Source organism: Geotrypetes seraphini, chromosome 15 (genome assembly GCF_902459505.1).
Source record: "Geotrypetes seraphini chromosome 15, aGeoSer1.1, whole genome shotgun sequence".
NCBI classification, from domain to species: domain Eukaryota; kingdom Metazoa; phylum Chordata; class Amphibia; order Gymnophiona; family Dermophiidae; genus Geotrypetes; species Geotrypetes seraphini.
This window is the reverse complement of record NC_047098.1, coordinates 10,155,239-10,170,032: the sequence shown is the minus strand read 5'-3', so window position 1 is coordinate 10,170,032 and position 14,794 is coordinate 10,155,239. Positions and strand designations below refer to the sequence as shown.

The following is a 14,794-nucleotide window of genomic DNA, read 5'->3' as shown; positions in this document are numbered from 1 at the left end:
TCCTTAGTGTTACCACTGCCTCCATTTAGTTCAATTTAATCCTGTGCCATGACATGAGTGTCTTAAGAGGCATTTTAATGGTTTGGGGTGGGGGTAGGGGTTCTGTTCTGCCCACAGAGTCACCCTAGGATAACTTTGGCAAGTTCCTCCCTGTCAAATGTTGCTCAATTCCTGCACCGAACCCACCCAGGATGGTCGGTGCTTGCAGACTGCATTCTTAAAGAGGGTGTAACTGCATGACATTATAAGAGCTCGCACATAAACAGATCGTGAGCTGTTCAAATGCGCGTGTGTGTGCGTCTCTGGATGAATGCAGTATGCTGTGGAGAGAAGCCACGCAGACGCCAGCTACAAAACAATAACATTTCCGAATGGAAGGCACGCCAGGCGTGGTGCCAAAAAGATCGGGGTTGATTTTGGCAACTTTGGATCGTGGCACAGACTTGCTCGCTCTCGGTGTGGTTTCCAGAACTCCGATCCACTGCTTGTGTATTTCAACGAATGCTTCTTCCATCATAAAGTAGAAGTCCAAAGGGCATGATGCTGTAATTTGAGGGTTTTTTTAATAACCCCTTGGCAGCGAGACAAGCTTGAAATTGATTGCGTTGAAATAATCCCCACTTGTGCCAATGTGTAATTATCACCTTAAGGTTAATATTCAAAGACACTTGTTCACTAGTCAGATAAGCGTCGGCCAATGGGATATTCAGCAGCGCCGATTAGATAGCACCACTAAATTTCCAGTGACCACCTTGGCATGATCTGGCAGGGCTTGGGTGGAGCCAGGGGTTATTTGGTTAGCAATTATATTCAGACCACTAACTAGGTAATTAACTATCTGGATAAAGTTAGCAGCAGTTCTAATTTTATCTGGGTTTGTGATTTAAATATCCTGGAAGTGATGGAGAGAGCGCCGCAGCCGGTGCAGCAGCAAATTTGTGGCTGTGCGCGCTGAAGATAAAAAGGTACCGGGGAGGGAAGAGGTGCACGTGCAGCAGGGGGAGGAGTGGGAAGAGGAGGTGGAGAGCAGGAGGGGTACCGGCGCCCCGAGAAAGACTGCGCCCAGGGCGGACCGCCCCCGCACCCCCCTTACAACACCACTGAAATGATCAAATTAGGAGTCGCTGATAAGTTTCATTGTTCCCTCTTTTAATTTTTTAATTGTCAAACGCTTAGGATGTATGGTTAGCATTTTATCAAATTTTAATAAAACTTGAAACTTAATCTGTCAAACAGCACAGAAATAAGAGGACCAATCAGTGCTGTAGTTTGAGGAGGGGCATCCCTCAGGTGCCATCTTATAAGGGGAGACACCCAGCAGCAGCCCAGCATCTCTTTTCTACCTTACCACCACCAACGATGGAGGGTCTCTTACCCAGTACCTCTTAAATGCTTCTATTCTTTGCTGGCTGCTCATGACCCTGCCCCATTCCACTCCCATTGCACTAAAAAGAGGACATGTCCGGGTTTTCCTAAATGTCTGGCAACCCTATTCTGATGCAACTTCCTGTTTTGTGGGACTAGGAAGTGAAGCCAGAGGGAAGGCCCGAGCTGATCAGAACAGTGGGTAAGAGACCCTGCTCGCTGCCAGTGTAGAATAGAAGCATTTAAGAGGGATGAGAAGGGGGGGGGGAGTGTATTTAGGAGCCCCTTTATCCCAGGGGGGAGGGTGGTTTGCTGCATATCAGCTTCCCTTGCTATGCCGCTATAATCAATGTAATGAGATTCAAAAGAGGATTGGCCAACTTCCTGGATAAAAAGTCACTAAAAATTTATTTGCCAGGTAGACTTGGAGAGCCATTGTTTGTCCCTGGAAATGACCAGTGTCATAGTACGGGTGGGGGGGAGGGTGTCCATCCCGGGCACGGTCTTCCTAAGGGCCCAGGGCCCAGCACCCCTCCTGCTCTCTGCCTTCCTGCTCCTCTCCTTGCCTCATGCCCCTTGCCTTCCCCCATACCTTTTTTTACTTCCCCAGCGTGAGGTTGCTGCCCGCGTCAACATTGGCGCTTTCGCTGACATCACTTCCAGGATCTGCGTCTAGGATGTGGGCATGGAGCTCAAGCCAGAGAAGTTAAAAGGGTACAGGGAAAGGGAAGGGGGCCCGGGCATGGCAGTTGGGGGCAGGGAAGGGGGCAGGGGAATGGCACCGCCTCAGGCTCTCGGGTACTTCCAATCTGGATCGGCCACCTTCGAAGATGGCCTGATTGGACCTTGGTCGTAACTTATCACGGCTTTTCTTATAGTTTTACTGTAGGGCTAATTTTAAAAGCAGTTTTGGGTGTGAAGCACATTGTAGACGCAGAAAATATCTCTTATAAATGATAAAAATAAGTGCATTTGTATACGACATATTTATGGGTATTCCCAGGGATGTAATTGGTTGGTACAGGGGCAGATGGATGTAAGTGCTTATTTTAAAAGTCCACTCGGGTGTAAATTAGATTAAAACCATATCCCCCTCTTTTACGAATGCATAGCGCGGGCAGCGGTAACTGTTCTGACGCTCGTAGAATTCCTATGAGCGTCGGAGCAGTTGCCGCCGCTGCTGGCGCTAAAACCCACGCTATGCGTTCGTAAAAGAAGGGGGTATGTGCACTACTAGGGCAGGGTTAGGCAATTCCGGTCCTCAAGAGACGGAGCCAGGTCAGGTTTTCAGGATATCCACAATAAATAGGCATGAGATAGATTTGCATCTCAAGGAGGCAGTGCATGCAAATCCATCTCATACATATTCATTGTGGATATCCTGAAAACCTGCCCTGGCTCCGGCTCTCGAGGACCGGAATTGCCTACCCCTGTATTAGGGGATAGAAGAACCCTACTAATCTTTAGTAAAGGACCCCCCAAAATGACAAACATGATATTCAAAAATAATAAAATATCAGCTAGTAACCCGTTCTGAGCTCCCGGAAGGACGAGATAGAAATCGAATTAAATAAATAAAGACATGTAAGTATGAATTCACTCTCACGTTTTATTAGTCCTCCTCACCCAATTTTTGTTTTCTCTGTTTGTTTTCCAGTCTGCCGAGATTTCGCTGTGTTTGAAGATGGAGCCCTGGCTCACTCCCTGCAAAAACAAGAAAGTAAGACGCGAGACTGCGCGCTATTTCATTCGGCAGCTTTTGCTATCGAGCGCTTGTAACCAAGAAATAGGTCTGTGTTTGGGGGCTATTTTTAACCCTTTCAGGACCAAGGGACATATTTGTCCCATAACTTTAAAATCCTATAAATTTTGATTGGGATAGTCTACAGTTCTAAATTTGATATGTACGGATTCCATATGATACTGCCTTTATGTAAACAAACTGGTTCCGACATTCATTCATTAGCGTCGTTGCCAGATTGACGAGAAGATTCACTTGCCACACTGTCCATAAGCCAGAAGTGTGATTTTTTTTAAAAAAAATAATGATATTTCACAAAAAAAATCAATTTTTTGGCATCTGCAAGCCCTTTTTACCATAAAAATGTCGTCAAAACCACAAAAATTGGCCTACGATCCTTATGGTCCTGAAAGGGTTAAAAGGATTTCCCTGGAGTAAAACCCCGGGTTTATAAACTGCCTAACCCTCTGCTCGCTCTTCTGTAGGGAATTATGGTTAGGTAGCCCGGCTGGAATGCGTTCTGAGATTCCTCTTCCAAATCCTCGCATGTGCTCTTTCCACCTGCAAAGTGCGTGGGGAATCGGATTTCTGTGGCACTAGTTTTCAGTGGATTTTTTTTTTTTTTTTTCTAAAAACGGAACTCCATAGGGAGAATTCCTTTAAAAAAATGGCTTTGCATCCTATGACTGTTCTGTACAAAACACTTATAGGCATAGGTGCTAGCTCTGTGGATGCTCGAGTACCCCAATACTGAGCAAATACTTTCACTGTACCAAGGAGATGTAATTTGTGTTGAGGTTCACACCCCGAATTGTTTTAAAAAGTTGATTCTCATGCCTGTAGACCTACAAACTCCCCTCTACTGGTTCAAAATTGTCCCTCAATTCCATTTCCACCTCAATTCAGATAACTTACCCCCTCTTCTATTAAACTGCGCTAGCAGTTTTTAGCGCAGAGAGCCGCGGTGAATGGCCCGCGCTGCTCCCGACATTCGCAGAGAATTTGTCGGTGAAGAGGGGGAGGGGCTGTGCCTGGCGTTTGCTCAGAAGAGCAATCGCTAACGCAGCTTCTCCTTCCTGCCTGCCTTTCCAAAATAAAGCAGCCCCTGCTCTCCCTGCCTGAACCGGCAACTGAGGAGAGCAGGGGCTGCTTGGTGGTTTCCTTTCCCCGGGGTCCCCGTGCGGCTCTCCTCCCTCTTCGGCCAATGCCTCTGCCGTCCACCAGCGCCTCCCGGCTTCCGATTCAAGCCAGCCATCCTCCAGACGCATCCGCAGGACCTCTGAACTCCCCCGTCAAGCTGGCGCCACTCCAACAACACGTGCACCACGTACAAGCCCCCCCCTCCAATGCTGGAGTCCCCCCACGCCCCCGACATCGGGGCACTTTTTTTTTTTTGGGGGGGGGAAGATTGTCAGGAGGGATGCCCACTCCCTACTGCTGCAAGGTTGGGGATCCCCCCATGCTGGGGGACCCCCTGACCACAAGCTCTCCACTGCCAACCCCCCATCACACCAAGCCCCCAAGATGAAATCCTGGTGGTCTGGTGAGCTCTCCCCCACTCCAACCCCCCCTCCTCCAACCTGCCCATACTTTTTTTTAGAAGACCAGCAGGAGGGATGCTCACTCCCTCCTGCTGGCAGGCCTGCCTCTTCAAAATGGCAGGCTTTCCCCTGCCCAGTGCATCCTGGGAGGGGCCTAAGGGCTTGATTGGCCCAGGCACCTAAGAGCCCTCCCCCAAGTGGCATGGTGACTTTAGAGAATGTGGGCATAAGTGCTGTCAAAGATCCAGGTATGAATATGGGATCCGTTCTTTTAGTTTGGAGGCACAAGAGCCGTGCAGAAAATCACACACTGGCACTTGTCTAATCTAGATTCTGTATTAGAAGTGTTGCATCTATTGAAGCCCCAATTCTCATTCCAATAAAAAGATCATCCATCTTGTTGATGAATCATTTTTCAGGTTTGCACAACTTCTCTGCTGTGTAATCATGGCAGGTATCAGGCGTAAAGATCAATGTCCCTGTTGTCGACCAGGCAGTTTCATTACAATCCGTCTTTCTTGACGGGATGAGATGATGAGTGTTATAGAGAAAACATTTCAACATTAACGACCTTACAGAAAAAATTGCATTTCACGTATCTTTGGTTTGCTTGCGTCAGTCGTCCCTTTGTGTAGGAAGCTTCCGTTGTAATGAGCTGAAGTATCGCTAGACAGAGTATGTAGGATTCACTGTAGCAAGGAAAGTGTGGTGTGATCTGTTCATATCAAACAAAGTTCACTTCTGAGAAACTTTGGTGTTAAGAAAGGTTTGGACAATTTCCTGGAGGAAAAGTCCATAGTCTACTATTGAGACAGACACGGGGGGAAGCCACTGCTTGCCCTGGATCGGTAGCATGGAATACTCCTACTTTTGGGGGTTTTGCCAGGTACTAGTGACCTGGATTGGCCACCAGGTGGACGAGTTACTGGGCTAGATAAGAACATAGGGATTGCCGCTGTTGGATCAGACCAGTGGTCCATCGTGCCCAGCAGTCTGCTCATGCGGTGGCCCCCCAGGTCAAAAACCAGTGTTCTAAATGAGTCCAGCCTCACCTATGTACGTTCCAGTTTAGCAGGAACTTGTCCAGCTTAATCTTGAAACCCTGGAGGGTGTTTTCCCCTACAACACACTTCGGAACAGCGTTCCAGCTTTCCACCACTCTCTGGATGAAGAAGAACTTCCTTACGTTTGTACGGAATCTATCCCCTTTCAACTTTAGAGAGTGCCCTCTCGTTCTCTCTACCTTGGAGAGGGTGAACAGTCTGTCTTTATCTACTAAGTCTTTTCCCTTCAGTATTTTGAATGTTTCGATCATGTCCCCTTGCATTCTCCTCTTTTCAAGGGAGAAGAGGCCCGGTTTCTCCAATCTTTCACTGTACGGCAAATCCTCCAGTCCCTTAACCATTTTAGTCGCTCTTCTCTGGACCCTTTCGAGTAGTACCGTGTCCTTCTTCTTGTACAGCCACCAGTGCTGAATGCAGCACTCCAGGTGAGGTTGCACCATGTCCCGGTACAGCGGCATGATAACCTTCTCCGATCTGTTCGTGATCCCCTTCTTTATCATTCCTAGCATTCTGTTCGCCCTTTTTGCCGCCGCAGCACATTGTGCGGACGGCTTCATCAACTTGTCCATCACAACTCCCAAGTCTCTTTCCTGAGAGGTTTCTCCAAGTACCATTGGTCTGATCCAGTAAGGCTATTCTTGTTTTCTTGTGTTCTTATGTTTGTGACTCATGGTTTTTACATAGGGTTACCAGATTTTCCCGAAGGAAAATCTGGACCCATGGCCACACCCACAGGCCCGCCTCATTCCAATTGCATCACACCCTGTCCCGCCCCCAAACGGCATCTGCGCATGTGCGTACGCGACGCCATAACGTCGCATGCACGAGGATGCGATGTGATGATGTCACATGGACGCGACGTGATGACATCACCGCGTTGCGTCCACACATGTGCAAATGCCTCTCTCCTGACCTGATTTTTGTAGGAAGCTTTTCAAAACCCGGATAAAGTGCCCCCTGGACGTGTCCTCAAAAAGAAGGACGTGTCCGGGGGAAATCCAAACGTCTGGTGACCCTATTTTTACATCACGAGATAACTAACTTCAGTTCCCCACTTGTAACGTCTGGTCCCTTTTAGGCCTCTATGCCAATTCAAAGAATAAAAAAATTAGCTAGCGCTTGTCATTTCTTTTAGAGGAGAAATGTAGAACAGGTCCCCCCCCCCTGGCTTAATCTCTGGATATGAGCCAGCAGCTAATTAGCACTTTCGCCTACTGGCGACTGGAATGCGTCCGCCCTTCTCAACCACCGACCACGGCTACAGAAATCTTATTTGAAATTCGGCAGCCTACTGTCCCCAGTACAAACTCCTGCTTCATCATCCTCTTCATGGGATATTTTATTTGTGTTTTAATTAAAAGGCGCCTGAGTGACTCAGATTCTAGGGCAGACACAGAGCAATTAAGCTAGGAGACGGACGTCGCAGGTCCCAGGGGATGTGTGCTGGTGAGTGTGTTTTTAATGCCAACCATCACAGCTTTTAGTGAATATGAAACTAGGCAGAGGGTAGGCCTGCGACACCTGAAAAATTACTTTCTGTATACTTTGACGTGTGGCCTGTACAGAGAATAATTACTGTTGGTGCAAAGTGTAGATAGTATTTCAGCATGGGAAATGTCAAGTTGGGGGCAGGTGGCCATTGGTCACTGGAGTATAATGCCAGACTATACTACAGTTCTGTTGGGAAGTTGTGACTTCCTAACTTTTAAAAAGTCTTTGCTGTCGTAAATATTCAGAGATGTTTCCTTTGCTAACGTGTTTATGAGTTGCCAAGAGGGAGAGTCTGACACGGGGACAAATTTGTCCCCATCCCCACAGGAACTCAGTTTCCCCGTGCCCCGCGAGTTTTGCTGCTGTCCCTGTCACTGCCCCATTCCCGTAAGATCTGCCTTAACAGCACAAGCCTCGAACACTTATGATTTTAAAGTGTTTTGAGGTTTCTGCAGGCATTGGTGGGATGAGGCATTATGACATCACAATCTGAGCTCTAGAATGTTGCTACTTAGGATTTTAAAGAGTTTGAGGCTTGTTCAGATGAGGACGGAGCTCAGGCATTGGTGGAATGAGGCATTATGACATCACAATCTGAGCTCTAGAATGTTGCTACTTAGGATTTTAAAGTGTTTGAGGCTTGTGCAGATGAGGACGGAGCTTAGGCATTGGTGGAATGAGGCATTATGACATCACATTCCGAGCTCTAGAATGTTGCTACTTAGGATTTTAAAGTGTTTGAGCCTTGTGCAGATGAGGACGGAGCTTAGGCGTTGGTGGAATGAGGCATTATGACATCACAATCTGAGCTCTAGAATGTTGCTACTTAGGATTTTAAAGAGTTTGAGGCTTGTTCAGATGAGGACGGAGCTCAGGCATTGGTGGAATGAGGCATTATGACATCACAATCTGAGCTCTAGAATGTTGCTACTTAGGATTTTAAAGAGTTTGAGGCTTGTTCAGATGAGGACGGAGCTCAGGCATTGGTGGAATGAGGCATTATGACATCACAATCTGAGCTCTAGAATGTTGCTACTTAGGATTTTAAAGAGTTTGAGGCTTGTTCAGATGAGGACGGAGCTCAGGCATTGGTGGAATGAGGCATTATGACATCACAATCTGAGCTCTAGAATGTTGCTACTTAGGATTTTAAAGTGTTGGAGGCTTGTGCGGATGAGGACGGAGCTCAGGCATTGGTGGACTGAGGCATTATGACATCACAATCTGAGCTCTAGAATGTTGCTACTTAGGATTTTAAAGTGTTGGAGGCTTGTGCGGATGAGGACGGAGCTTAGGCATTGGTGGACTGAGGCATTATGACATCACAATCTGAGCTCTAGAATGTTGCTACTTAGGATTTTAAAGTGTTTGAGGCTTGTGCGGATGAGGACGGAGCTTAGGCATTGGTGGGATGAGGCATTATGACATCACAATCTGAGCTCTAGAATGTTGTTACTTAGGATTTTAAAGTGTTTGAGGCTTGTGCAGATGAGGACGGAGCTTAGGCATTGGTGGGATGAGGCATTATGACATCACAATCTGAGCTCTAGAATGTTGCTACTTAGGATTTTAAAGTGTTTGAGGCTTGTGCGGATGAGGACGGAGCTTAGGCATTGGTGGGATGAGGCCATATTATGACATCACAATCTGAGCTCTAGATTGTTGCTACTTAGGATTTTAAAGTGTTTGAGGCTTGTGCAGATGAGGACGGAGCTTGCAGGAATGGGGCAGGGACAGGAAAAGAATTCGCGGGGACGGAATGGGAAAATGAGTTCCCGCGGGGACAGGGGAAAAATTTGTCCCCGTGTCATAAGAAACAGCTGTGAGCAACAATGATCGAAATTCTTTTTCATGAGAAGCTGCCTGAGATGCTAAAGAGTGATTTAGGAATTTCTTGCTTTTACAACCTTTTACAGAAGGGAAATTGAACAGTGCATGAGTTTTTCTACTGCATTTGTGCGTAGCTATGGAAAAACTATTAGCCAGATCAGTAGGGGCTGCACCATATTAAACCTTGTAACAAAAACAGCCAACTTGAACAATACCCGAACTTCCATTCGCAATAAAATAACGTAACCTGATCGTATTTCTTCAATCCGTAAATCAATCTAACTGCTGTGTTCTGTATCAATGATAATCTCAATAATTCCTTCTTAGTAATTGATAAATAAGCAATATTGCAAAAGTCAAGGAGACTCATCAGTAATGACTGGACCAAATTCAAAATAGGGTCTAATTGTTCGAAGTCTCCATAAAGTAAAATAACTGTCTTTTTTTACCAAACTTTTCAAACCGCCCTCGTAGTGACTCGCCGGATTCTCTATATGGTGCCGATATTGGCAGCCACTTAAAAAGCGTCCACTGATTGTGTGCCAGTCATGTGACGGGACCGTATAGGGAATCGTACATCCAGGAAAGATAGATGCTGGACATGTGGCGCAGGGTTTTCCAGGCCTACATTTCTGGAGCCTACCTTTGTTGTAAATTGCGCCTAAGTGGACACTTTAGGCTGCCTAAAGCCACTTCTGGAATTTTCCACGCCCACAGTGGCATTAGGCAGCCTAAAGCACCCAGGGACATGTGATTCTGGCACCAATTTTTTAGGCACTGACAGGCGCCGTGAAACTCGGTTAAAAACGCCATTTAAACAGCATTTTTTAGCTGAGCTTGGGCGCTTACTGGCGCCCAAAAAAAATCAGCGCCGTTTAGAGAATCTGGGCCTAAGTGTATAGCCCTCAATGGAGACCATGCTTTTTAACTTCCTTTTTTCACCAAAATTTTTCAAATCGCCCTCATAGTGCTAAGCTGGTTAAGTGCCAATATTCATAAGAACATAAGCAGTGCCTCTACTGGGTCAGACCCGAGGTCCATCGTGCCCAGCAGTCCGCTCACGCGGCGGCCCAACAGGTCCAGGACCTGTGCAGTAGCCCTCTATCTATACCCCTCTATCCCTTTTTCCAGCAGGAAATTGTCCAATCCTTTCTTGAACTCCAGTACTGTACTCTGTCCTATTACGTCTTCTGGAAGCGCAAGATGGCTGTCGAATTGTAGCGCTTAGCGACTATCTGCAAAATTTAAAGAGCTGGCCAGCTAGGCTTAACGGCCAAATTCTAGGCTGGGTCTTGATTGTTTGTTGGGAGGGAGTTGTGTTTTGTTATTTTAGCTAGGAATGGATGGAATTGTAAATTTCTGTTTTATGTTCACAATTATGCCTGTTTATTTTATGGAAACTGCTTTGGACATAAATTTTTTTAAATAAATAAATTAGACCGCTTAAATAGCTAGTCTATCTTTGGCAGCTATAAACTTAGCCAGTCTGCGCTTAATATCGCTTTTATATATCGCTGTTTATAGCAGCCCAAAATAGATCGGATGTTAGTGCCGGTCACTGAAAATGGTCCAGAATTGAATATCCAGGCTTAGCGCTGACTGCGGGAGACACCCTGGCTAACTCTCGCAGTTCGTTTATAATTCTTTTTTTATTTTTATTTTATATTTATCAAATTTTACATTTTATAAATCAAGTATCCACTTGTACAGAAAGTTGAAGAAAAGCAGAAAAATAATACTCATAGGTAAAATACATAATAATCAACTAAATAAAAATAAATGTTTAGCTTAAATTCAGCTCAAGTCCTCTAAATTAGATCCAAGATGGATGAGGCGGACATATTAACAGATGCTGACAAATATCAAATCAAGTATTAGGAAAACAAAGTCCCTTAGCTGAGGAAGGATATCATTTATTCAATTGCACCTCGCTTGATTTCCCTTCATCCAGTCGAGTTCCTGCCAGAAAAGCTGTCAACTGGAATGGCTCAAAGAATACATATTTCTTCATATGGTACTGTATTACACATTTGCAAGGGTGTCGTAGGAAAAAGGTCCCTCCAAGAGATATAACACCTGGCTTCATCAAAAGAAACTCTCGCCTTCTTCTCTGGGTTTCCCGTGCCAAATCTGGGAACATTAATATTTTATGTCCAAGAAATTCTTTCATTTTATTCCTAAAGTACATTCTAAGCAACCAGTTTTTATCTGGTGCAAGAGCCACCGTAAGAAGCAATGTTGCCGGAGATGCTAGCTCTCTGTCCGAAAGTTCCAAGATTGCTGAAACATTAAGTGGTTGATTATCCTCCTGTTGTTTAAGTGGTAATTTAGTAGTTTTCATTGGTAAGTAATATACTTGAGTAAGTGGTGGTAATGTATCCTCTGGAATACCCAAAATCTCTACCATATAACGTTTCATCATATCTCTAGGTGTCACAGAGGCTATCTTAGGAAAATTAATCAAGCGGAGATTATTATTACGAGAAAAGTTCTCCAAATTTTCCAATTTTCTGCGCAAACTTGTGTTATCTTTTACCATTGCTTCATTAAGCTGTTTTGATGCTTTTAACTCCTGTTGTATATTCAGAATTGAGTTCTTGGATTCATCAACTTCAACTTTTATATTTTTTATATCATTTTCTTGAAGAGTAATTTTATTTTCCAGCTGCAAAAGCTGGGGCTTAACAGACTTGGCTAGGTCAGCAACTAAATCCCAGATTGAGTCCAGTGTTACTTCTCTGGGTTTTTCAATAACATATGAAAGATTGGGAATTTGAATAGTCTCACCGGTTATCAGTTGATTCTGGCAATCCTTCTGCTGGGCTGAAATGATCCCTGATGTTTCCAAATCCTCTGTACTTCTTGGACTCACCTGGAAACTCAGGGAGTCCATCTCCACGCTCCCCTCTCTGTTTTTCCTGGCCTCCGAGGGTAGGTGCTTACTTCCTTCCGGGAGCTCCTCCACTCGTGGGGAGCTGGTAACCTGAGGAGGTGGGGGAGGTGCCCTAGCGTCGGGGCTGAGCGTAGTCTCTAGCCCCAAGGAGATCACCTCATTTCCGCCTCTCTGAGGCGTCTCCAGCGGGGGGGATGCCGACGCTGCCGGGATATCCTGCATCCGACGCAGGAGCTCTTCAATATTGCCGAAAGAGGGGACCGCTGAACGCCGCGAGGCTCCAGCGGCGCTGCGGCCTCTCCTCTTCGGCATCTCAAGTAAGTAATCGCTCCAAAAAGAAAATTTTCAAATCAGACTTCTCCGGCGTGCTACTCAGCGTCCGGGACCATCGGCCATCTTGGATGTCGTTTATAATTCTTTATTGATTTTTAAACAAGGACAGTGTTATATAAATAAAAGAACAGTATATTATTGCATTCAGTCATAACACTAATATCTATATAGATAACAGAACTATCATTCAATAATTACATTATTTTGCATATAGTAATAACATAAGAACCAAGTAAATAATATAAAATGAAACCAAGTTACCTAAAATATCATTATCAATAATTCCTCCCAACCACCCAACCCCCCACCCTCCCTGGATGTGTAAAGATAAATAAACCAAGAAAAAAGTAAGACAAAATACAGTATTATATTTGTACAAATGTAGTCAATGGGCACCAAATTTTGTTGAATATTCCACTAAGTCCCCTACACTCCGCATTAATTCGTTCATATTTGTATATAGTACACACATTCACCCACCAGAAAGTATAATTTATTCTATCATGATTCTTCCAATTACTTGTAATCAATTGCATTAACTCCCGCAGTTCGAATATTATGGCCCCCCCCTTATGTCCTCCTTAAGCGTGTTAGAAACTTTTTGCGATCTAGTCAAACATTTTGTTTTCTAGTGAATCCCGGTAAATGTGTGGAGCGAGATTTTGCGTTTTTGATACTTGTCTGACTGAATCTGTTTCTCCCCTTTTCCATCCTAGTTGAGCAACATTATGCTTCAAATATTCAGAAGAACAAACTGGTCCAGAAGGATATTCGAATTGCCAAGAAACTCCAAGATGAAGAGGACCAGCAGAGCAAGCTTCAGTGTTTGCAGAAACGACAACAGATGTAGGTCATATCAGTTTATATGCATTTGACTGGGTTTTAAGATCCAATTTCTGGTTTTGTTTCGTACTGATCTCGCAATTTTATTCCAATGTTTTTTTTTTTTTGTGAAGGAGTTTTAGATAAGCAGAGCATAGCACATTAGACTTTATTATGTCCCAGCTATTATGTTTTGGTTTTAATTAGAATGCTTGAATATTATGTTCAGAAAACATAAGAACACAAAAATAGCCTTACTGGGTCAGACCATTTGTCAATCTAGTCTAGTATTCTGTTTCCACAGTGACCAATCCAGGTCACAAGTACCTGGCAAAAACCCAAACAGTACCAACATTCCAGAATCTCGAAGAGTAAGCACGATTCCGGAATCCCAAAGAGTAGCAACATTCCAGAATCTCAAAGAGTAAGCACGATTCCGGAATCCCAAAGAGTAGCAACATTCCAGAATCTCAAAGAGTAAGCACGATTCCGGAATCCCAAAGAGTAGCAACATTCCAGAATCTCAAAGAGTAAGCACGATTCCGGAATCCCAAAGAGTAGCAACATTCCAGAATCTCAGAGTAAGCACGATTCCGGAATCCCAAAGAGTAGCAACATTCCAGAATCTCAAAGAGTAAGCACGATTCCGGAATCCCAAAGAGTAGCAACATTCCAGAATCTCAAAGAGTAAGCACGATTCCGGAATCACAAAGAGTAGCAACATTCCAGAATCTCAAAGAGTAAGCACGATTCCGGAATCCCAAAGAGTAGCAACATTCCAGAATCTCAAAGAGTAAGCACGATTCCGGAATCCCAAAGAGTAGCAACATTCCAGAATCTCAAAGAGTAAGCACGATTCCGGAATCCCAAAGAGTAGCAACATTCCAGAATCTCAAAGAGTAAGCACGATTCCGGAATCCCAAAGAGTAGCAACATTCCAGAATCTCAAAGAGTAAGCACGATTCCGGAATCACAAAGAGTAGCAAGATTCCATGCTACTGATCCCAGGACAAGCAGTGAATTCCCCTATGTCTGTCTCAATAGCAGACTATGAACTTTTCCTCCAGGAACTTGTCCAAACATTTTTTTCAAACTAGCTACATTAACCACTCTTACCACATCCTCTGGCAATGTGTTCCAGAGCTTAACTATTCTTTTGAGTGAAAATATATTTACTCCTGTTAGGTTTTAAAAGTATTTCCCTGTAACTTCATCTGCAGAAAGCCGCTTAAGGGTGCCTATGGTCAAAATAATCATGGTTAGGGGCAGAAATTACCTTAGGTGCCGTTAGCCGCGATTCTTTAAACGGCACCGAAGCATGATTGACACACGGCCGGCGCCATATTTTTAGGCCCCATTTATAGAATCTGGCCCTTGGTGTTGAACATTGGGAAGTTATTTTTCTGCGCTGTTCCCACGGTATTCTCCTGCGCTGTAGGGAACAACACACCTGCTGGCGTGGGTTCTATTTGATTGAAGTGTGTCGCACATGGGAACGCCTATGTCCACCTGCCCTTGACCTTGCCACAATGTGTTCTTAAAGCCTTGAAGATCGCCCAAAACGCTACTGCGCGCATTATTGCGCATGTGTCACGGCTTGAGTACATTACGCCAATCTTGAAGGATTTACATTGGTTGCCCGTCAATGCGCACATCACATTTAAGATTCGGTGCCTAATATTCAAAGGTCAAATTCTATTTAGAAGCGCCCCCT

At 44.8% G+C, this 14,794-nt stretch overlaps 1 protein-coding gene across 12 annotated transcripts in view; it reads left to right on the top strand.

Moving 5' to 3' along the window:
• LOC117349364 (coiled-coil domain-containing protein 50-like) overlaps window positions 1–14,794 on the top strand; it is an 88,136-nt gene that overhangs the window by 25,119 nt on the left and 48,223 nt on the right. For all 12 annotated transcript variants that reach the window (XM_033922745.1, XM_033922746.1, XM_033922750.1 and 9 more), the window contains 2 exons: window positions 3,023–3,085; window positions 12,975–13,104. In XM_033922745.1, the coding sequence (XP_033778636.1) occupies window positions 3,023–3,085; window positions 12,975–13,104 (193 nt within the window). The remainder of the gene's footprint in view (window positions 1–3,022; window positions 3,086–12,974; window positions 13,105–14,794) is intronic.